The 25,370-nt window shown below is 43.7% G+C and overlaps 1 protein-coding gene across 2 annotated transcripts in view; it reads right to left on the bottom strand.

Annotated features, from left to right (window-relative positions):
• The window catches only part of pabir2 (PABIR family member 2), a 141,454-nt gene that overhangs the window by 47,292 nt on the left and 68,792 nt on the right, over positions 1-25,370 (bottom strand). For both annotated transcript variants that reach the window (XM_059976651.1, XM_059976649.1), the window contains exons 4-5: positions 12,686-12,729; positions 1,790-1,844 (exon numbers count right to left, since the gene is read on the bottom strand). In XM_059976651.1, the coding sequence (XP_059832634.1) occupies positions 1,790-1,844; positions 12,686-12,729 (99 nt within the window). The remainder of the gene's footprint in view (positions 1-1,789; positions 1,845-12,685; positions 12,730-25,370) is intronic.

Below are 25,370 nucleotides of genomic sequence, written 5' to 3'. Positions count from 1 at the left end.
CTACTGTCTTCTGAATTCCATGAACAAACCCAGAGCTATCAAAAGTTCCTCCTATGATAACCCTTTAATTCCTGGAATCATTCTTATGAACCTCCTCTGGACCCTCTTCAATGCCAGCATATCTTCTCAAAGATGAGGGCCCCCAAACTATTCACATTACTCAAGGTGAGGCCTCACCAGTGCCTTATAAAGCCTCAGCATCACATCCTTGCTCTTGTATTCTAAATCTCTTAAAATGAATGCTGACATGGCATTTGCCTTCCTAACTCCCAACTCAACCAGTAAGTTAACCTTTAGTGTGTTCTGCACAAGGACTCCCAAGTCCCTCTGCATCTCAGGTTTTTGGATTTTCTCTCCGTTTCAAAAATAGTCTGCACATTTATTTCTACGACCAAAGTGCAAGGCCATGCATTTCCCAACATATTATTTCATTTGCTGTTCTCCTGCTCATTCTCCTAATTGGTCTAAATCTTTCTGCAGCCTACCTGCTTCCTCAATACTACTTGCCCCTCTACCAATCTTTGTATCATCTGCAAACTTGGCATCAAAGCATCTATTTCATTATCTAAATCATTTGTATATAGCATAAAAAGAAGTGGTCCCAACACTGACCCCTGCAGAATACTGATATAATTTGCAAGCTTGCTTTCATATTTCATCTTTTTCCTCCTAATGATTCTTTTAGTTGCTCTCTGTAGGTTTTTAAAAACTTCCCAATCCTCTAACTTCCCACTAACTTTTGCTTTGTTGTATGCCCTCTTTTGCATTTCCAATAGCTTTGACTTCCCTTGGCAGCCATGGTTTTACTATTTTACCATTTGAGTATTTCTTCATCTTTGGAATACACATGCCCTGCATGTTGCTCATTTTTCCCAGAAACACTCGCCATTGCTGCTCTGCTGACTTATCTGCCAGCAGGTCTTTCCAATTTACTTTGGCCAACTCCTCTCTCACACCACTGTAATTTCCCTTACTCCACTGAAATACTTACTACATCAGATTTTACTTTCTCCCTATCAAATTTCAAGCTAATCTCAACCACGTTGTGATCAGAGGGTTCCCAAAGGTTCTTTTACCTTAAGCTCCCTAATTGCCTCCAGTTCATTACATAACACCCAATCCAGTATTGCTGATCCCCTTGAAGACTCAATGACAAACTGCTCTAAAAAGCCATCTCTTGGGTATTCAACAAACTCACTCTCTTGAGATCCATTACCAATCTGATTTTCCCCAATCGATCTGCATGTTAAAATCTCCAATGACGACCATATCATTGCCCTTTTGACACACCTTTTCTATTTCCTGTTGTAACCTGTGGTCTACCACCCAGCCGCTGTTGGGAGGCCTGTATTTAACTGCCATCAATGGCCTTTTACCCTTTCATTCTCAGAATCATTCTTGTGAATCTCCTCTGGACCCTCTCTAAGGTCAGCACAACTTTTCTTAGATAAGGGACACAAAACTGCTTACAATACTCCAAATGCAGTCTCACCAATGCCTTATAAAGCCTCAGCACTACATCTTTGCTCTGATACTCTTTAACAGTACTACTGCTGACAAAGCTGTATTGACGATAGTGACAGCCTGAACACATAGGAGAATCTATTGCAAGGATTTAGTGAGGTTTATTCCTGTCTTAGTGAAGTTGATGTGTTCACAGCCCAACAATTAGTAGATGAGAGTCAGCAAAACGTGCATCAGGGCAACATGTGCAGACAAATCAAGGAACACATTGCTCTCAGGAAATCAGAAGTGACGCAACCTCAAATAATTCAAATATTTCACTCACCAGGTTTAAGCTTTCTTCCCATGAAACACTCATCTGCATTGCTGCCTGCACTCCCCTGTTCACAAAACAAGACCAGAGTCAACTCACAATGTTAAAGACAAATCAAAAGATTCTTTCAGTCTTTGCAGGACAGTGAAACAAAGTATGTTATATACAACAGCAAAAATCAGCATCTTGAGGAGTTTTAACGGCCAGATTGGAGGCAGAGATAAGAGTGCTGATCTCACTGACCGAGCAATATTCATAAAACCTCTGACTTCAAGCAACTGACTTGAAATAGTTCAACACTTTTCCAAAGAATACTTATCAGGTGGAATATCCAGAAGTGGAGAACGACAGATTTTAACCAAAACCACATGCCAGAGAAATGACAAGGTACTTCAACATTTGGCTGAGAAGTTTGGAAGTCTGGGGTAATGACTGAAAGGAGTTCTATGACTGGAAGGCAGTTACTAGTCCTATTCCTCAAGGCACGTACAACAAACTGCACAGGGGTGTTCATGGTGACACTTGGCTTTATGTAATATAATGCATATTGATTTATATAGAACATAAAGAACACAGCACAGGGACAGGCCCATCAGCCCATCATGACTGTACCTAACCCATCAGAGGTACATCACATGGTCTATTTTTCTCCAATGCCTGGAACAAATACTGCTGGAAGAAATCTGTGGGTTAAGCAGCATCTGTGGAGGGAAATAATTGTGTTCCAGACCCTTCATCTGGACTGAAGACAAGGGACAAAGAGTGAGAGATGAGGGGGAGATGTGGAGGAAAAACTAGGAGGTGATTGGCAGATGGAGAATGTGAGAGTGGAAACAGTGACTGAAAGAGATGATAGATGGAGCCGACAAAGGACTACAGATGGTGCTACTGAAGCATAATTAGGCCATTTGGCCCATCAAGTCTGCTCCACCATTCAATCATGGCTTATCCTTTTTTCCCCTCCTCAGCCCCACTCCCAAGCCCGTAATTTTTGCTGTCATGTCCAATCAAGAACCTATCAAACTCAGCCTTAAATACACCCAGTGACCTGACCTCCACAGATGCCTGTGGTAATAAATTCCACAAATTCACCATCCTCTCGCTAAAGAAATTTCTTCGCAACTCTGTTTTAAATGCACGCTCCTCGATCCTGAGGCTGTGCCCTCTTGTCCTAGACTCCCCTACAAAGAGAAACACCTTTTCCACATCCACTCTCTCAAGGCCTTTCAACAGTCATATTGTCGCTGTTCTTTTCTGAGAGGAGGGGATTGGGGGATTTGATGATACCACTGTTTTTTGTATGCGGGAGGGTGTGGGGGGGTTGCAATCTGTTTCTTTTCTTTTCATGTCAGGGGAAAGGGAGTGATGGCTTTTCTTTTCAACAACTCCCATGGTATTTCTGTATATCATGACTATCTGGAGAAGATGAATATCAGAGTTAAACTGCACGTGCATACTTTGACAATAGAATGAACCTTTGAATCAATATCACAGTCACAGGATATCGGCAGAATCTTAAATGATCATATCTCATCCGCATTTACTATGAAGGTGGTCATAGAAGCTAGGGAATTTGGGAAAATGAAGAGAACATCCACATTACAAAATAAGTGCTGGAGACTTGACTGCACTTGACCAAGTATATCTGAGGTGACTGTGGGAAGTGAGGAAAGGAATTGCTGGGGCAACGGCAGACCACAGTCCAGGTAATAGAAGAAGAGAAGAATAGCCCTTAACTCAGCAGTGGAGTTATCAGGGCACCATCTTTTGACGGTGTTTCCGTAGCAAGCTATTCTTGTTTTTACAAGGCCAAGTTGCTAGCTCGACGCTCAACCTGACGTGGATTTGAACTCGAGAACCTTCACTCTGGAGTCCAGTGCTGATATTATTGCACCACCAAGCAGGACACATTCGAGGTAATATTGTACATTTATTTAAGAAGGGCTATAAGAATAAACTAGGAATTGCAGGTCATTGTGGAAAAGTCACTAAAGGGGATTCTAAGAAATGGTATCCACCTGCATTTGCCCGCATGGACTTTAGCAAGGCCCTTGCTGTTGTCATCTTTATTAATGACTTGGATGAGAACGCAGTTAGGATGTTTGAGGATGACGTTAAAATTGATGACAGTGTAGACAGTGAAAGTGGTATTCTAAGATTACAACAGGATCTCAGAATCAGAGCAAACAGCTTGGAAAGAGGCCCTTTGCACCAGTTCATCCATGTTGACCAAAGCTACTGTGCTTGTCACATACCCCTCCTCAAAATCTTTCCTATCCATCATCTACATCAACTGGTAAAGTTGAACAAGGAATGGAAGATAGAATTTTATTTGGACAAATGCAAAGTGTTGCATTTTGGAAAGTTAGACCAGACCAGGCCTTGCACAGTAAATGACAAAGCCTTGGTAAATACTGTCAAACAAAGACCTCGGGGTCTAAGTACGTAGTTCCCTGGAAATTTTGATGGCATCATTTGGCAATGACCAGCAGTTTGATGTGTTATAGCTGTACGTCATAATGGTGACACTGCAGTTGGAGTACTGTGTGCAATGTGGTCACCTGACTACGAGTAGGATAGCAGTGATGAGCACACCACAACATGTGACAACACTGGCAAAGGTGGAGAAGGTTTATGAACATTCCATCAGTGAGCCCCAATGTAAATTAGGAGACCATTTCACTGAGCACCTACACTCCATCCGCCAGGAGCGGGATCTCCCAGTGGCCACCCATTTTAATTCCACTTCCAATTCTGATATATCTTGATGATGCCACACTCAGGTTGATAGAAAAATTTAAGAGAGTCCTCAGGGGCTGCTGGGTATGTGGAACAAGCTGCTAGAAGTAGAGGTAGTTATTATTTACAAAGTTTAACGTGGACGAACTGAGCCAAAGGGATCTGTCTGGGTGCTGTATAACTCTGAAAGATTGCCAACTTTTACACCCATTACCCTGACTGACAAAGGCATGGGAGAAAAATCTGTCCATTTTTCACACCTCTCAATCTTATTAACCATTAGCCCTCTCCGCTCCGTAGAAAACACACCCAGCTGATCCAATCTCTCTCCACAAATAAAGTCTGTCAATCCACACAACCTGGTGAATGTCCTCTGCCCTTTTTCCAGCACAACTACATCATTTCTATAACAGCCTAACATATTCTAAAAGTGTCCTTACCAGCTTTTTTTTAAAGTGCAAGATAATGTCCCAATTTGTATACTCAATGCCTTGACTAGGAAAGCAAGTAGTGAAGAGCATTCTTCACCAATCTAGCTGTGCTGCCACTTACAGGGGACTATAGACTGTCTCTTTGGTCACCAACAATCCTTTGTGCCCTACCATTAACACTGATGTGTACTTCATGGGTGGGATAGCCACAGTGAGCCAAATCATTTATATCTGTGCTACCTATTCTTAAACATAGCAGGAGAGCTAATATGTTAGTGAAAAGAGCATAAAATCAGATGTATAAGTATCACAGTGGAGTAAAGGGAAATACAGGGGCATGAGAGAGGAGTTGGCCAAAACTGAATGGAAAAAAACACTGGGAAGGATGATAGCACAGCTGCAATGGCTGGGATTTCTGGGAGAAATTTGGAAGACACAGGATGTATACATCCCACAGAGCAAGTAGTATTCTAAAGGCGAGATGACACAACCACGGTTAAAAAGAGGAATCAAAATCACATAAAAGCCAAAGAGAGGACATATAATAGAGCAAAACTTAATGGGAAGGTAAAGGATTGGGAAGCTTTTAAAAACCAACAGAAGGCAACTGAAACAAATTAAGAAAGAAAAGATGGAATACGAAAGTAAGCTAATCAATAATAGAGCCTGATTGAATTATTTTTGACGAAGGTAGAGCTGTAGATGTAGTGTATATGGATTTCAGCAAGATATTTGATAATGTACCCCATGCAAGGCTTATTGAGAAAATAAGGAGGCATGGGGTCCAAGGGGACCTTGCTTTATGGATCCAGAATTGGCTTGCCACAAAAGGCAAAGAGAGGTTGTAGACAGGTCATATTCTGCATGGAAGTTAGTGACCAATGGTAAACCTCAGGGATCTGTTCTGGGACCCTTTCTCTTTGTGATTTTTATAAATGACCTGCATGAGGAAGTGGAGTGATAAGTTAGTAAATTTGCTGATGACCCCAATGTTGGGGGTGCTGTGGATAGTGTGGAGGGCAGTCAGAGGTTACAGTGCGACATCCATAGGATGCAAAACTGGCCTGAGAAGTGGCAGATGGAGTTCAACCCAGATAAGTGTGAGGTGGTTCATTTTGTTAGGTCAAATATGGCAGCAGAATATAGTATTAATGGTAAGACTCTTGGTAGTGCGCAGGATCAGAGGGATCTTGGGGTCTGAGTCCATAGGACACTCAAAGCTGCTGCGCAGGTTGAATTTGTGGTTAAGGCGGCAAATGGTACATTGGTCTTCATCAACCGTGAGATTGAGTTCAAGAGCCAACAGGTAATGTTGCAACTGTATAGGACTCTGATCAGACCCCACTTGGTGTGCTGTGCTCAGTTCTGGTCACCTCACTACAGGAAGGATGTGGGTACTATCGAAAGGGTGCAGGGGAGATTTACAAGAATGTTGCCTGCATTGGGGAGCATACCTTATGAGAATAGATTGAGCGAACTCGGCCTTTTCTCCTTGGAGCAAAGGAGGATGAGAGGTGACCTGATAGAGGTGTACAAGATGATGAGACGCATTGATCATGTGGATAGTCAGAGGCTTTTTCCCAGGGCTGAAATAGCTAACACGAGAGTTCACAGCTTTAAGGTGCTTGGAAGTAGGTACAGAGGAGATCCTGGTAAATCTCTGCACCGTCTCCATAGCTTCCACATCCTTCCTATAATGAGCTGACCACAATTGAACACAATACTCTAAGTGGGGTCTCACCAGAGATTTGTAGAGTTGCAACATGACCTCTCTACTCTTGAACTCAATCCCCCTGTTAATGAAGCCTAGCATCCCATAGGCCTTCTTAACTACCCTATCAACTTTGTGGGATGTATGGATTTGAACCCCAAGGTCCCTTTGTTCATTCACGCTCTTAAGTAACTGACCATTAATCCTGTACTCAGTCTTCTGGTTTGTCCTTCCAAAGTGCATCACCTCACACTTAACTGGATTGAACTCCATCTGCCATTTTTCTGCCCAACTCTGCAGCCTGTCTATATCCTCTTGGAACCCTCAACAACCTGCAGCTCCATCCAAAACTCCTTCAATCTTCGTGTCATCTGCAAACTTACTCACCCATCCTTCTGCCTCTACATCCAGGTCATTTATAAAAATCACAAATAGCAGGGGTCCCAGGACAGATCCCTGCGGCACTCCACTAGTCAGCGACTTCCAGGCAGAATACCTTCCTTCCACAACTACCCTCTGCTTTCTTCCTTTAAGCCAATTTTTAATCCAAACAGCCAAGGTTCCACTTATCCCATGCCTCATGACTTTCTGGATGAGTCTCTCATGAGGGACCTTGTCAAATGCCTTGATAAAGTCCACGTAGACCACATCCACTGCCCTACCCTCATCAATTTCTCTTGTTACCTCTTCAAAAAAACTCAATCAGGCTCATGAGGCATGATCTTCCCTTCACAAAGCCATGTTGACTAACCATGAGTAGACTGTACTTCTCCAAATGCTCGTAGAACCGATCCTTAAGAATCCTTTTCAGTAGTTTGCAGACCACCGACGTAAGGCTCACCAGTCTATAGTTCTCAGGTTTCTCCCTATTACCTTTTTTAAACAAGGGAACTACATTTGCCATTCTCCAGTCCTCCAGCACTTCCCCTGTAGTCAAAGATGATTCAAAGATCATAGCTAATGCTCCAGCAATCTCTCCTCTCAATTCCCACAACAACCTGAGGTGCATCTTATCCGGCCCTGGGGATTTATCAATCTTGATGTTTTTAAGAAGATTCAGCACTTCTTCCGTAATCTCCACATTACCCAGCACACACGCCTGCTCTATTTCAACCTCACCTTGATCAAGATCCTTTTCACTTGTGAATACTGAAGCAAAGTATTCATTTAGGACCTCCACGACCTCCCCAACCTCCTCCGCCTCCAGGCACATGTTGCCCTCTTTATCCTTTAGCCATCCCACCTTCGTTCTCGTCATCTTCCTGTTCTTCACATACGCCTTCTTGCACCCCCGCGAGCTTTCCTCAGTCCTTTCTTTAGCTCCTTCCTGGCTACCCAATATTTCTCATGAGCTCCTCCTACTTCCTGCTTCTTATATAGGCTTCCTTTTTCCTCTTGACGAGTTGCCTCACGTGTTTCGTCAGCCATGGTTCCCTTTTCCTACCACTTTTTCCTTGCCTCAGTGGGACAAACCTATCCTGAACCCAGCTCAAGTGGTCCCTAAACTTCTCCCACATTACTTCTGTGCTTTCCCCTTCGAACATCTGTTTCCAATTTACTCTTACTAGTTCCTGCCTCATCCCTTCAAAGTTAGCCCTTCCCCAGTTAAGCACTTCATTTCGTCTGATTTTATCCCTTTCCATAGCTATGCTGAAGCTAAAGGAGTTGTGGTCACTCTCACCAAAATGCTCCCCCACCAAGAGGTCTGTCACCTGGCCAGGTTCATTACCCAGAACTAGATCCAGTATGGCCTCTCCTCTCGTCAGCCGGTCCACATACTGTGTCAGGAATCCTTCTTGAACACACCTGACAAATTCAGCCCCATCTATCCCCCTTGCACTCAGGAGGTGCCAGTCAATATGAGGGAAGTTGAAATCACCCATAACTACTACCCTGTATTTTGTGCACCATTCTAAAATCTGCCTACTTATCTGTCCCGAGGGCTATTTGGGGGCCTACAGACTACTCCCAGCACAGTGATCAATTCCTTCCTATTTCTGACTTCCACCCAGACTGACTCAGCGGAGACTCCCTCTGCAGTGTCCTCCTTTTCTATAGCTGTGATACTAACTCTGACCAGCAATGCCACTCTCCCACCTTTTCTACCTCCCATCCTATTCCTTTTAAAACACCTGAACCCCGGGACCTGCATCATCCAATCCTGCCCTTCCTCCAACCAAGTTTCAGTATCGGCCACAACATCGTAGTTCCACGTACTATTCCATGCTCTAAGTTCATCCTCCTTGTGCCTAATACTCCTAGCATTGAAATAGATACGTTTCAACCCCTTTAACTGGCTACAATTCTGTTTCGTCCCCTGACTGTCCTTCCTCATTAATTCAGAACTCTTAGCATCATGCCCTTGTCCTTCTACCTTAATCCCTGCACTCACATTCTGATTCCCACCCTCCCGCCAAACTAGTTTAAACCCTCCCCAACAGCTCTATCAAACCTGCCCACCAGCATATTGGTCCCCCTGGGATTCAAGTGCAACCCATCCTTTTTGTACAGGTCACATCTGCCCCAAAAGAGGTCCCACTGATCCAGAAATCTGAATCCCTGCCCCCGCTCCGTTCCTTCAGCCACGCATTTATCCTCCACCTCATTCTATTCCTATTCTCACAGTCGCGTGGCACAGGCAGTAATCCCATGATTTCTACCTTTGAGGTCCTGCTTTTCAACTTCCTTCCTAACTCCCTGTAGTCTTTGGCCACTGCCGCTTCCTCCAGGCAGGCTGTTCACCCCCCCCCCCCCCCCCCCCCCCCCAGTACTCAAAGAGGAGTACTTACACTCAAGGGGTACAGGCACAGGGGTACTCTCTAGTACCTGACTCTTCCCCTTCCCTCTCCTGACTGTGACCCATTTCTCTGTCCCCCGTGGTCTTGGTGTGACCACCTGTCTGTAACTGCTCTCTATCACCTCCTCACTCTCCCTGACCAGACGAAGTTCATCAAGCTGCATCTCTAGTTCCCTAACATGGTCCCTTAGTTGTTGCATCTCGATGCACCAGGTGCAGATGTGGCCGTCCGGGACGCCGGGAGACTCCAGGACCTCCCACATCTGACACCGACCACACACACATACTACTTACTTTTGCAATCAACAACTGCCTCGTCTCTTCTCGTTACTGCCAAAGACCGTTGAGCCAAAGCCCTTTCACTCGGCTGCCTCTCACTCTGCTGCCTGCAGGATATGGCCGCCTTCTTTTTAAACTGTTCGCGCTCTGTCGCACTGACGTCACGCACCTGTGCAGTCTGGCTGCTCACTTCTCCTGAGAACTCAAAATGTCTTCCTGCTGGAAATCCTTAGGTACTCTCCTGCTGCCTTCTTGTTCCGATTCTAATACTAGAGGATATCCAAAATTTCTTCAGATACGTAAACTAGAGTGGTGAGAATTGATATCGGACCACTTGAAATTAATGCTGGAGAGGTAGCAATAGGGGACAAGGAACAGCAGATGAATTGAATAAGTATTTTAAATCAGTCTTCACTGTGGAAGACAATAGCAGCATGCTGAAAGTTCGAGCATATCAAGGACAGCATGTGAATTTGCCATTACTAGGGAGATGGCTCATGGGAAACTGAAAGATCTAAAGGTAGATGTCACATGGACCAGTTGGTGTACAATGCAGGGTTATGAAAAAGGTGGCTGACGACATGTGGAGGCATTAGTAATAATTTTTCAAGAACCACTAAAATCTGGAATGGTTCTGGAAGACTGGAAAATTGCAAATATCACTCCACATTTCAAGAAGTGAAAGGTGTAGAAGAAAGTAGGCCAGTTAGTCTAAGCTTTGTGGTTGGGAAGATGCTGGACCCCAATTGTTAAGGATGTGGTTTCGGGGAACTTGGAGGCACATGATAAAATAGGCTGTAGCCAGCATGGTTTCCGTAAGGGAAAATCTTGCTTGACAAAGACCTTCGAATTCATTGAAGAGATAAGCAGGATTAGATAAAGGAGAAATAAGTGGATGTCATGGACTTGGGATTTTCAGAAGGCCTTTGACAAGGTGCCACACATGAGGCCGTTTAATACGTTACAAGCTCATGGTATTACAGGAAAGGTACTAGCATGGATAAAGTAGTAGCTAATTGGCAAAAGGAAAAAGAGTGGAAATAAAGGAGCATTCCTTTTCTGGTTGGATGCCCGTGACTACTGATGTTCCACAAAGATCTATGTTGGGACCGGATCTTTTTAAGTTAAATGTCAATGACTTGGATGACGGAATTGATGGCTTTGTTGCTAAGTTTGCGGACAATATGAAGAAAGGTGGAGGAGCAGGTAGCTTTGAGGAAGTACAGAGCCAACAAACTAGGAAAATGGGCAAAGAAGTGTCATATGAAACACAGTGTCAGGAAAAGTATGGTCATGCACTTTGGTAGAAGAAATTAAAAGGTAGATTATTTTCTAAATGGAGAGATTTTTTAAAAACCTGAAGTTCAAGACAACTTGGGAGGCCTTGTGCAGGATTCCCTAAAGGTTAATTTGCAGGTTGAGTCAGTGGTGAGGAAGGCAAATACGATGTTCGCATTCATTTCAAGAGGACTAGAATATAAAAACAAGGATGTAATGTTGAAGCTTTGTAAAACACTGGTGAGGCCTAAATTGGAGTATTGTAAGCAGTTTTGGGCACTTTATCTTAGAAAGGATGCGATGACACTGGAGAGGGTTCAAAGGAGGCTTACAAAAATGATTCCAGGATCGAACAGCTTGTCATATTAAGTGCATTTGATGGCTTTAGGTCTGCATTCACTGGAATTCATAAGAATAATGGAAATCTATTGAATGTTGATAGGCCTCGATAGAGTGGATGTGTGGAGGATATTTCCTATGGTGAGAGAGACTAAGACCAAATAACATAAGACAATAAGATACAGGAGCAGAAATAGGCCATTTGGCCCATCGAGTCTGCTCCATCATTCAATCATGGGCTGATCCAGTTCTTCCAGTCATCCCCACTCCCCTGCTTTTACCCCATACCCGTTGATGCACTGGCTAATCAAGAATCTATCTATCTCTGCCTTAAATAAAGTAACATAGCCTCAGAATGGTGGTGCGTCCTTTTAGAACAGAGATGAGGAGGAATCTCTTTATCTGGAGAGTGGTGAATCTGTGGAAGTCGTTGCCACAGGCATCTGTGGAGGCCAAGTCATTGGGTATAGTTAAGGCAATGGTTGATAAATTCTTGATTGATCAGGGCATGAAGGGACACGGAAAGAAGGCAGGAGATTGGGGCTGAAAAGGAAAATGGATCAGCCATGATGAAATTGCAGAGTAGACTTGATAGGCCAAATGGTGTATTCTGCTTCTATTTCTTATGGTAAAAATAAAATCCATTGTATTTTCCATTTCTGTTAGATTTCTAACAGCTGTTTTCCTCTGTAGTTCCAACTGTTTCTTCTATTCCTGATAGAACCAAAATATCTTCTGTTATCTAAACAATATGACCAGCTGTTAGTCTACTGCCTGACCTGCTAATTGTCATTTAAGACATGGTATATCAAGGTAGGAGATAACACTGGAAATGAGTATAACACAGATTACACCAGTGTACCGTGTACAATTGTGATCAGCACAGCATAAGGTGTGACCACACTGGCAAGGGTGGAGGAGGTTTAAGAAGCTATGCAGAGACATGAACTATTGGACAAACCAGGGTTGTTTTCTTGCGAACAGAGGAGACTGAAGGTAGTAACAGATCTCCAGAGTTATGAGACGCCCCATTTGCCAACAACCAGGCATAGATTTAATGTAATTCATAGAAATGTTTGAACTGAGAAAGGAAAATATCACCCAAAGAGGTTGCAAACAAGAGGGCCAAAGGGCCAGTTCCTGTGCTGTACTGGTGTGGTCTGAGAACTCGTCCCCACATTGTAGCAGTAATTGAATAAAGATATGAAGAGCCTAGACCTGAGGGAACCAAAGGGATTAAACTACTTGTTCTCCTTTGACCAGTACAGGTGTGATAGGCTGCACACCCTACTTATATTTAAAGCTGCCTCTGATTAAACTTGCTAAAATCTTACCTCTCGTGAGCTGTCTCCCTGTTCATGAGATCCATTCCTTCTTCCTATTTTGAAAAGAAAAGAACCCAGTTTTAAATACATGCCTCCTTGGTGAGCTTCCATTCACTACAACGCAGAGTTTTAATTATCCGTCACTTTACGCAAGTTTCATCAGTCACAGAGAAACGTAACAAACACAGTTGGACACAATCTTTCTCAGACACATCTATGAAATACATAAAAACAACCTTTTGCTTGAGTGGGGTCAGTGAAATAAAAAAGTCACCATGTACTTAAAAAGGATGAATAATTTGCAAGTTTCAGCTTGTTGTAACAGACATTTTGCTTTTATTTTATTGCATCTAACTAACTTTTATTGTCTTATCTACATCAGTGTCCCCCATGAGGTATAGTTATGGTGTATTTAAGACCTTTAGACCATAAAATATAGGAACAGGGTTACATCATTTAGCCCTTCAAGTCTGCACCACCATTTATCATGGCTGATCCAATTTCCCTCTCAGCCCCAATCTTCTGCCTTCTCCCATATTCCTTCATGCCCTGACTAATCAAGAATCTATCAACTTCTCCCTTTAATATACATAAAGGCGGCTTCCACAGCTGCCAGTGGCAATGAATTCCACAGATCAACCACCAAAGATATTCCTCATCTCCATTCTAAAAGGATATCCCTCTATTCTGAGGCTGTGCCCTCTGGCTAGACTCTTCCACAATTTGAAACATCTTCTCCAGATCCACTCTATCAAGACCTTTCACCATTCGATAGGTTTCAATGAGGTCATCCCGTTATTCTTCTGAATTCTAGTGAATACAGGCCCAGAGACATCAAACCCTCTTCATATGACAAGCCATTCAATCCTAGATTCAATTTTGTGAACCTCATTTGAACCCTTTCAAGCACATCCTTTCTTTGATGAGGCCACTAACTACTCACAAGTGAGGCCTCTCCAGCACTTCATAAAGCCTCAATATCGCATCCTTGCTTTTATATTCTAGTCCTCTTGGAATGAATGCTAACATCACATTTGCCTTCCTCCGCGCAGACTCAACCTGTAAATTAACCTTTAGGGAATTCAGCACGAGGACTCCAAAATCACTTTGCTCCTCAGTTTTTTGTATTTTTTCTCCATTTAGAAAATAGTCAACCTTTTAATTTCTTCTACAAAAAGTACATAACATTTCCTGATTTCTGCCACTTCTTTGCACATTCTCTTCATCTGTCCCAGTCCTTTTGTAGCTTCCTCAAAACTACCTGCCCCTCCACCTATCTTCATAATATGTGCAAACTTTGCAACAAAGACATCAACTCCATCATCCAAATCACTGATACGTATTGCAAAAAGAAAATCTGTCCCAACACATAATCCTGTGAAACACCAATAGTCACCAGCAGCCAACCAGAAAAGGCTCACTTTATTACCACTCTTTGCCTCCTGCCAACAAGCCACTGCTTTATCCATGCTAGAATCTTTCTTGTAACACTATGGGCTTAAAGCCTGTTAAGCAGCCTCATGTGTGGCACCTTGTCAAAGGCCTTCTGAAAATCCAAGTACACAACATTAACCAATTCTCCTTTGTCTATCCTTCAGTAGAAAAGATATCTTCAAACTTCAACATCTACTTTAGTTTCATTTTCCACCTCGGGTACTGGGGAGTCAACAAAATTGAATGACATTGCTGTTAACTTTCCCGATCCAGGAAACTGTCTATCTTCCGGTTTTCTCACCCAAAAACTAAACATTAGGGTCAATGGGAAAAGGTGTGCCATCGGTAACCCATGTCTGAGGGTAACCTCTCTCACCAAGGTGTTCCTGACAATCACTGTCATCCTGTTTAACTATTCAGACAAAACTTTCTGCAGTTCAGGTCTCTCCAGCACTCCAGCAGGTAAGACAATAAGATATGGGAGCAGAATTAGGCTATTTGGCCCATCGAGTTTGCTTCTCCATTCAATCATGGCTGATCCCTTTAACTCCTCCCCAGCCGCCTTCCCGGCCTTCTTCCCATCACCTTTGATGCCATGTCCAATCAAGTACCTATCAAGCTCTGCTTTAAGTACACCCAATGACTTGGCTTCCACAGCTGCTTGTGGTATTAAATGCCACAAATTCACCAACTTCTGGCTAAAGAAATTTCTCCGCATTTCTGTTATAAATGGATGCCCCTCGATCCTAAGATAGAGCTGTGCCCTCTTGTCCTAGGCTCCCCCACCATGGGAAACATCCTTTCCACATCAACTCTGTCTAGGCATTTCAGCATTCAACATTCAATGAGATCCTCCCCCATCATACTAAATTCCAGCAAGTACAGACCCAGAGCTATCAAACATTCCTCATATGATAACCTTTTCATTCCTGGAATCATCCTTGTGAACCTCCTCTCAACCCAAAACTGTTCACAATACTCAAGGTGAGGCCTCACTAGTGCCTTATAAATCCTCAGCATCACATCCTTGTTCTTGTATTCTACATCTTTTGAAATGAATGTTAACATTGCATTTGCCTTCCTTACCATAGATTCTACCTGAAAGTCAACCTTTAGGGTGTTATGCAAAAAGACTCCCAAGTCCCTGTGCATCTCAAATTTTTGGATTTTCTCCCCGTTTAGAAAATAGTCTACATATTTATTTCTACTATCAAAGTGCATGACCATGCATTTTCCAACATTGTATTTCATTTGTTACTCTCTTGCCCATTCTCTTAAACTGTCCAAGTTCTTCTGCAACCTTCCTGCTTCCTCAACACTACCTACCCCTCCACCAATCTTCCTGTCATCTGCAAATCTGGCAACAAAACCATCTATTCCATCATAAAAATCATTTGATACATAGCATAAAAAGAACTGGTCCCAACACCAACACTTGCAGAACTTTTGTCATTGGCAGCAACCAGAAAAGGATCCATATCAATCCTGTGTGATCTCCTCAAAGAATTCCAATTGATTCATCAAGCAAGATTTTCCCTTAAGGAAACCATGATGACTTTGTCCTTTCTTGTCCTGTGTCACCAAGTACTCCATAACCTCATTCTTAACAATTGATTCCAACAACTTCCCAATCTGAGGTCAGGCTAACTGGTCAATAACTTCCTTTCTGCTACGTTCCCCTTTCTTAAAGAGTGGAGTGACATTTGCAATTTTCCAGTCTTCAGCACCATGCCAGAGTCTAATGATTTTTGAAAGATCATTGCTAAGTTCATCTGGTCCAAGCGACTTATGTATCCATAGGTCTTTCAGCTTTTTGAGCACCTTCTCCCTTGAAATAGTAATGACACACTTCTCTTCCCTCACACACTACATCTAGCACACTGCTAGCGCCCTCCACAGTGAACACTGTCGCAAAATGCTCATTTAGTTCATCTACTATCTTCTTGTCCCCTGTTATTATTTCTCCGGCCTCATTTTCTAGCAGTTCTATATCCACCCTCATCTCTTACTTTTTTTTTTACTTGAAAAAAACTTTCACTGTCCACTTTGATATTGTTTGCTAGCTTGCTTTCGTATTTCATCTTTTCCCTCCTAATGATTCTTTCAGTCGTTTCCCGTAGGGTTTTAAAAGCTTCCCAATCCTCTTTCTTCCCACTAATTTTTGCTTTGTTGTATGCCCTCTCTTTTGCTTTTATATTAGCTTTTCCCCGTAAGCCACAATTGTACTATTCTCCCATTTGAGTATTTCTTCATTTCTGGAATACATCTATCCAGCATTTCCTAATTTTTCGCAGAAACCCATACCATTACTGCTCTGCTTTTGTTCCTGTCAGCATCTCCTTCTGATATATTTCAGGCAACTCCTCTCTCATACCACTGTAATTTCCTTTACTCCACTGAAATACTGCTACATCAGACTTTAGTTTCTCCCTTTCAAATTTCAATGTGAACTCAATCATATTCTGGTCACTGTCTCTTAAGAGTTCTTTTACCTTAAGCTCCCTAATCACCTCCAGTTCATTACATAACACCCAATCTAGTATAGCTGATCCCCTATTGGGCTCAACAACAAACTCTAAGCATGACTTATTCTTCGTGATCTTTTGCAGCATCCACCAGGAGGGCTTCAACAATGGGCATTCCAGGGAATTTCGGGTTTCCCATCACTAGCACCATCGCAGGATGGAACACAACAGAATGGGATCAGGTGTACCATGGAGTTCCTCATTTATGCTAATCATCCTACATAGGAGGAACTTGCACCATCACAAAAGCAACTGTGACACCAGGTGAATGGACAAGATTTTCAAAAAATTATCTCTATTTTCTCCTTGCATGCTCCCATGAGCCTTCTCAAACGGGAATATTTCTTCCCACAATAATGGAAGCTTCACCTTGTTCAACCAGATCCGGACTGACCAACACTAATGTTTCAAGGGTCTCAGCTACTCCAGCATCTGCTTCCGAAAACTGCAGCTTCTGAAAAGTAACCATCATATGGGTAATTGTCAGTACCAAGACCCCAAATTTCTAGGGACTGAGCAATATCAACAGCAAAAACACCAAATGCAAATATCGCTTGTAAAAGGATCTGTAGAGTACCTGAGAATCTATGACAGGAATAGGGTTTTACACTTTAATGTTCCCCTTTGATACATTAATTAGAACACATTTGCTCAGTGACATCAGACCATTCCCTTACTGGGTCCCTCTGAAGTTTCCTGACTTCATTTTTTGTATAAGCAACAGTTGGGTTACTTTCTGAAGGTCTTCCTGTCCATTGCACTCCAACTTAAAATGCCCATCCTGACCACAGTTGTAACTGAAAATACCAGTCGCTTCCTTCATCTAGAAGACCGTCACCAGCAGCCCTCTGCTTAGAATGTTGTACTGGTCAATCTGGTTTCCATTCGGACTTGTCATGCTGGGTGGCACCATTAACCAATGTCAGCCAACATACCTCTGCTTAGAATGTTGTACCAGTCGATTTGGTTTCTATTCGGACTTGTCATGTTGGGTGGCACCATTAACCAATGTCAGCTGACATACCTCGGCTTACAGGTTTTTCACTGCACCCTGCAAAACTCCCATTTGTGTGGCATCAGGGGTCACTTCAGCAACAGAGGCTACTACTGAGGATTTTGCCCAACAGATGAGGGTCTGCTGCTTCTCCTTCATAAGTTCGTCCTCGATTACGTCTTCGATCAGCTCAACAAATGAGCGTGGTGGGTTTTATGAGTCATTCAAATACTTAAAGCAATCACGTCATGCAACAGCACACCCTTCACAACTTACCCCATCCTTAATAAATTTATCTCAGCTTGTTGAATGGCCCTTTTATGACACAAGCAATGCAGCTGTCTCTCTAGCCTGCAAATGTAAGCAGACAGCTTCAAAGAATCATAGAAATCTGCAGCATATTACAGGCCCTTTGGCCCACAACCTTGTGCCGACCATGTAACGTTCTCTAGAAGCTACCTAGAATTTCCCTACCGGATAGCCCCAAAAGGCACTATCGTATCCGCTTTTATCACTGTAACTGGCAGTGTATTCCACATTCCTCTCTTGTACTCACCACCCTTGTACATACCTCCTTGACATCCCCCTTGTACCTACTTCCAAGCACCTTAAGACTATGCCCCCTCATGTTAGCCATCTCAACCATGGGGAAAAAGCTTCTGGCTATCCACATTATCAATGCCCCTCACCATTTTATACACCTCTATCAGATCATCTCTCATCCTCCGTCACTCCAAGGAGAAAAGGCCAAGTTCATTCAACCTATTCTCATAAGACATACTTTCCAATCCAGGGAACATCCTTGTAAATCTCATCTGCACTCTATAGTATCCACATCCTTCCTGCAGTGAGGTGACCAGAACTGAACACAGTACTCCCAAATGGGGTCTGACCAAGATCTTGTATAGCTGTAACATTACCTCTCGGCTCTTGAAATCAGTCTCATTGTTGATGATGGCCATCACACCATAAGCCTTCTTAACAACACTGTCAATCTGTGCAGCAACTTTGAATGTCCTATGGACATGGACCCCAAGATCTCACTGATCCTCCACACTGCCAAGAGACTTACCATTAATACTATATTCTGCCATCATACTGAATGAACAACTTCACATTTATCTGGGTTGAACTCCATCTGCCACTTCTCAGCCCAGTTCTGCATCCTATCGATATCGCTCAGACAACCCTCCAGACTATCCACAACATCCCCAACTTTTGTGTCATCAGCAAACTTACTAACTCTCCCTTCTACTTCCTTATAGAGGTAATTTATGTAAATCATAGGAGGGGGGGCAAGAATCCCAGGACAGATCCCTGCAGAACACCACTGGACACCGACTTTCATGCAGAATACAAACCATCTACAACCACCCTTTGCCTTCTGTGGGCAAGCCAGTTCTGGATCCACAAAGCAAGGTATCCTTGGACCCGATACCTCATTACTTTCTGAATGAGCCTTGCATGGGGAACCTTATCAAATGCCTTACTGAAATCCATATATACTACATCCACTGCTCTACCTTCAATGTGTTTTGTTACATCCTCAAAGAATTCAATCAGGCTTGTAAGGCACGACCTGCCCTTGACAAAGCTGTGCTGACTATCCCTAATCAGATTACTCCTCTCAAAATGCTCATATATCTTCCCTCTCAGGATCTTCTCCAACAACTTGCCCACCACTGAAGTAAGACTCACTGGTCTATAATTTCCTGGGTTATCTCTACTCACTTTCTTGAACAAGGGAACAACATTTGCAACCTTCCAATCCTCTGGTACTTCTCCTGTCCCTATTGATGATGCAAAGATCATCACAAAGGCTCAGCAATCTCCTCCCTTGCTTCCCACAGCACCCTGCGTATAACTCAAGTCAAGTCACTTTTTATTGTCATTTTGATCATAACTGCTGGTACAGCACACAGTAAAAACCAGACTTTTTCAGGACCATGGTGCTACATGAAACAATACAAAAACTACACTGAAACTACATAAAACAACTCAAAAACTACACTAGACTACAGACGTACACAGGACTGCATAAGGTGCACAGAACAGTGCAAGCAGTACAATAAATAATAGGCAGTAGAATAAACACAATAGGCACAGTGGAGGGCAGTAGGTTGGTGTCAGTCTGGGCTCTGGGAATTGAGGAGTCTGATGGCTTACACAATCTGGTCGTGACAGCCCAAATGCTTCGGTGCCTTTTGCCAGATGGCAGAAGGGAGAAGAGATTGTATGAGGGATACGTGGGGTCCTTCATACCCTAACCCTAATGCAAGGGGGGGGGGGCGGGAGGGGACAGGGATAGATAGATAAATAAATAAATAAAGGATGGGGTAAGAAGGGGAGGGGGGCACTAATGGAAATTAGAGAAATCAATGTTCATTCCATCAGGTTGTAGGTTACCCAGACGGAATATAAGGTGTTCCTCCAAGCTGAGTGTGGCTTCATCTTGAAAGTAGAGGAGGCCATGGATAAACATATCAGAATGGGAATGGGATGTGGAATTAAAATGTGTGGCCAATGGGAGATCCTTTTACCCTCGCAGTTTCTTAACTCAACTCACAGGGATTTAACATCTTCTGATCCTATGTCACATCTTTCTACTGATTTGATGCCATTCTTTACCAGCAGAATCTCACCAGCCCCTCTGTCTACCTTCCTATCCCTCCAATACAACATGTAACCATGGACATAACATTTTCTTCCCTTCTAAACTAGATTGTCTACATCCTTTGTACGTACACCATGATTCTTTTATCTTACTATCCTTTTCCCTGCCTCCTTGCATTAGACTCATCTCAAACCATCTGCCTGAGCACATCTTTTATCATCTACCTATCCTTCCTCAAAAACTCCCTACAAGCTGTCTCTACTTATGCGTCAACTGCCCCATCCTCTCCTTCTTCACTTCGGTTCCCATACCCCTGCAAATCTAGTTTAAACCCTCCCCAATAGCATAAGCAAACCTCTCTCCCAGGATATTGGTTCCCCTCCAGTTCAAGTGCAACCCTGTCCTAGTTGTACAGGTCACTCCTTCTCCAGAAAAGGTTCCAATGAAACCCTGCCCCCTGCACCAACTTCTCAGCTACTCATTCCTCTGTACTATCTTCCTGGTCCTTACCTTCCCCAGCTCGTGGAACCGGGAGTAATCCAGAGAATACCACCTTGGAGATCTTGCTCTTCAACCTCCTTCCTAACTCCCTATATTTGCTGCACAGGACCTCTACCGCTCTCCTGCCGATGTAATTGGTACCACCATGTAACATAACCTCCAGCTGCTCACCCTCCCCTTTAAGAATATTCTACAATCGCTCAGAGACATCCTGGACCCCAGCACCCAGGAGGCAACACTTTCTTGGCACCTCTTTTTGCTGCTTCAGAATCTCCTATCTGTTCCCCTAACTATCGAGACCCCTATTGCTCCACCTGAATTCACCCTACCCTTCTGAGGCTCAGAGCTGACCACAGTGCTATTGGTCTGGCTGCTGCTGCCTTGCCCAGATAGTTCATCCCCCTCAGCAGTATCTGTGGCTGAGGAGAATGGCCAGAGGGAGACCCTGCACTGACTTCCTTCTCCCTTTACCTCTCTGTTCACCTGTCAACTCCCCAAATTGGAGTTTTTCGAGGATGTAACCAGGAAGTTAGACAAGGAAGATCCAGTAAATGTAGTGTACCTCAATTTTCAGAAGGCATTTGATAAGGTCCCACATAGGAGATTGGTGGGTAAAATCAGAGCTCATGGCATTGGGGTGGGGGGGGAGGGAAGATATTGACATGGATAGAAAACTGGTTGGCAGATAGAAAGCAAAGGGTAGCGATGAATGGGTGTTTCTCGGAATGGCAGGTGGTGACTAGTGGGGTGCCACAGGGCTCGGTATTGGGACCACAGTTGTTTATGATTTACATCAACGATTTAGATGAAGGCATTGAGAATAACATCAGCAAATTTGCTGATGATACTAAGCTGGGTGGCAGTGTGACATGTGATGAGGATATTAGGAGAATTCAGGGTGACTTGGATAGGCTGGGTGAGTGGGCAGATACTTGGCAGATGACATTTAATGTGAATAAGTGTGAGGTTATCCACTCTGGGAGTAAGAACAGTAAGATTATTATGTGAATGGTGTAGAGTTAGGGAGAAATACAAAGAGATCTAGGAGTCCTTGTTCATCAGTCACTGAAGGTGAATGAGCAAGTGCAGCAGGCAGTGAAGAAGGCTAATGGAATGTTACAAAGGTAATTAAGTACAAGAGCAAGGAAATCCTTTTACATTTGTACAAGGCCCTGGTGAGACCACACCTGGAGTATTGTGTACAGTCTTAGTCTCCAGGGTTAAGGAAGGACATCCTGGCTGTAGAGGAAGTGCAGCGTAGATTCACAAGGTTAATTCCTGGGATGTCCGGACTGTCTTACGCAGAGAGGTTAGAGAGATTGGGCTTGTACACGCTGGAATTAAGGAGATTGAGAGGGGATCTGATTGCAACATATAAGATTATTAAGGGATTGGACAAGATAGAGGCAGGAAATATGTTCCAGATGCTGGGAGAGTCCAGTACCAGAGGGCATGGTTTGAGAATAAGGGGTAGGTCATTTAGGACAGAGTTAAGGAAAAACTTCTTCTCCCAGAGAGTTGTGGGGGTGTGAAATGCACTGCCTCGGAAGGCAGTGGAGGCCAATTCTCTGGATGCTATCAAGGAGGAACTAGATAGGTATCTTATGGATAGGGGAATCAAGGGAACCGGGTATTGATAGTAGATTATCAGCCATGATCTCAGAATGGCGGTGCAGGCTCGAGGGGCTGAATGGTCTACTTCTGTGTCTATTGTCTATTGTCAAATTCTGCCCTCTGGGTGTAACCACCTGCTCAAAAGTCCTATCTATCAAATGCTCTGCCTCCCGGATGATCCTTAGTTCATCCAGCTCCAAAATGCAGTTCTTTCATGAGCTGGAGTTGGCTGCATTTCCCACAGGTGTAGACATCAGGGAGACCATTAGGTTCCATGAAGTCCCACATCCTGCAGGAGGAGCATTCCACTGCCACATCTGCCTGAACTGTACAATGGGCAACCAAGTCAATCTTCTGACCTGTGTCTTTGGCCTCAACTGCTTCTCATTAAAACCTCTTGAGTCAAAGCCTGACACTCCCACATTCAGTTTTTCCCTTTTCTCTTGTAATGTGTGCCTAAACCTCATCATAAGCTCCGCTGAGCTGACTGTCATGCCAAAAATGTTTTTCTAACTCTTGCTTGTAGTCCACAGGCGTGACCAACAGGTTTTCTAACTTTAGAAAGTAAAGATGCTACTGGGCTTTGTTTGCTATGGAGCTGGTGTTGAGGGACCAGGTGAGATTCTCCAACAGGTGAACCTCAAGAAATATGGTGCTCTTAACTATCTCTATCGAGCAGCTGTCGATGTTCAGCGGAGAGTGGTCGCTCCGTGCCCTCCTGAAGTCAACAACCATCTCTTTTGTTTTGTTCACATTCAAAGATAGGTTGTAGGCTCTGCACCAGTCCATTAGCCACTGCACCTCCTCTCTGTATGCTGACTCGTTGTTCTTGCTGATGAGACCCACCACGGTCGTGGCACCAGCGAACTTGATGATGTGGTTCAAGCTGTGTATTGCAGCACAGTCGTGGGTCGGCAGAGTGAACAGCAGCGGACTGAGCACACAACCCTGGGGGGGGCTACCATGCTCAGTGTGATGGTGTTGAAGATGCTGCTTCCGATCCAGACTGACTGAGGTCTCCCAGTCAAGAAGTCTAGTATCCAGTTGCAGAGGGAAGTGTTCAGGCCCAGTAGGCTCAGCTTTCTAATCAGTTTCTGAGGAATGATTGTGTTGAATGCTGAAATGAAGTCTATGAACAGCATTCCAACGTACGTGTCTTTTTTGTCCAGGTGGTTAGGACCAGGAGGAGGGCGATGGCAATAGTGTTGTCTGTTGAACAGTTGGGAGGGTATGCAAATTGCAGGGGGTCCAGTGAGGGGGGGGGGGGGGGGCAGCAGGATCTTGATGTATCTCATGACAAGCCTCTCGAAACACTTCAGGATGATGGATGTGAGTGCAACGGGACGGTAGTCATTGAGGCAGGATCCTGACAACTTCTTCGGCACAAGGGTGGCGGCCTTGAAGCACGTTGGAACTCCACTGTAGTACTCATACATCTGACTTGACCTTCTCTCTCTTAAATTGCAGGGTGAATTCGATTATATTATGATCACCACCGCCTCATGGTCCATTTTTACCTTAAGCTCACTAATCACAGCAGCTTCATTACACAACTGCCAATTCAGAATAGCCTTTACCCCAGTGGGCTCAATCACAAGCTACTCTAAAAACCCATCTTGTAGGCATTCTACAAATTCTCTCTCGGGATCCAGCACCAACCTGATTTTCCTAATCTACCTGCATATCAAATCCCCCATTAATAACATTGCCCTTTTGACATGCTTTTTCTATCTCCCATTGTAATTTGTAGCCCACATCCTGGCTACTGTTGAGGCCTGTATATAATTCCCACCAGACTTTTTACCCTTACAGTTTCTAACTCTACCCACAAGGATTCTACATCTTCCAATCCTGTCATCTCTTTCTAAGGATTTGATTTCATTTTTTTATATACCAAAACAGCCATGCCAACTATCCTTTCAATACAATGTGCATCCCTGGATATTAAGCTCCAAAATATGATTCTGTTCAGCAACGCCTCATTAATGCCCACAACATCATACCTACCAATCTCTAACTGTGGTACAGGATCATCTACCTTGTTTGGTATACTGGAGCATTCAAATATAACACATTCAGTGCTGTATTTGTCAGCCTTTTCAATTTTGTCTCCATGTTATTTTGCAACTTATCCCACTGACTGCAAATTTGCCCTATCATCTGACTGTCCTTCCTCACAGTCTCACTTCACACTGCATCTCGTTGCATACCAACTACTCCATCCTTAGCCATATCATTCTGGTTCTCACCAGACACCCCCCCCCCCTCTCTGCCAACTTATTTTAAACCCTCCCCAACAGCTCTAGCAAACATGCATGCAAGCATACCAGTGCCTGTCAAATTCAGGTGTAACCCATCCCTTTAAAACAGCAAGAAGCACTTCCCTCTTTAAGTAAGACAATTCAGTTCATTCCAAACAGCTTCACTATTTAAAATGAAGGCTGCAGTCATGCAGCAGAAACAGATCATCCATACAGACCAAAAAGACCCAATTTATACTAAGCCCATTTACCAGTGCTTGATCTGAAGTCTCCTCTACCTTGGCGATTCAACTGCTCATCTAAATACTTCTGAAATACAGGTAGCATGTGCCAGGTTCCAACCCCCATCTTGGTGGAAAAAGAATTCATCTTTAGGTCTCTTACCTTTCATCCTAAATCTACACCCTCTAATTTTACACATCTCTGCTGTGGGGAGTGGCTTCCTATCACCTACTCAATCAATACCTGGCAATCTTATAGACGTATCAGATTCTGCCTGCTCTGCTTCAAGGAAAAGAAATCCACATTGTTCAGCCCCTCCTCAAAAGGAATGCATTCTGCACCCACTCCAATACAATCGTGCCCTCCCTACAGTGTGGTGACCAGAACCACTAAGTTGCTGAATAGTCCGCTACAGCAATTCAAATTTTCAGGAATGTAAGAAGCTGCAGAGCCATGCACTCACAGGCACATCTCTCCCCATCGGTAATCACCACCATCCAAGCCAAGCATCTTCTTGGGCCAGAGGTAG

Source organism: Hypanus sabinus, chromosome 8 (assembly GCF_030144855.1).
Source record: "Hypanus sabinus isolate sHypSab1 chromosome 8, sHypSab1.hap1, whole genome shotgun sequence".
Classification (NCBI taxonomy): Eukaryota; Metazoa; Chordata; class Chondrichthyes; order Myliobatiformes; family Dasyatidae; genus Hypanus; species Hypanus sabinus.
This window is presented reverse-complemented; position numbering and strand designations above follow the sequence as displayed.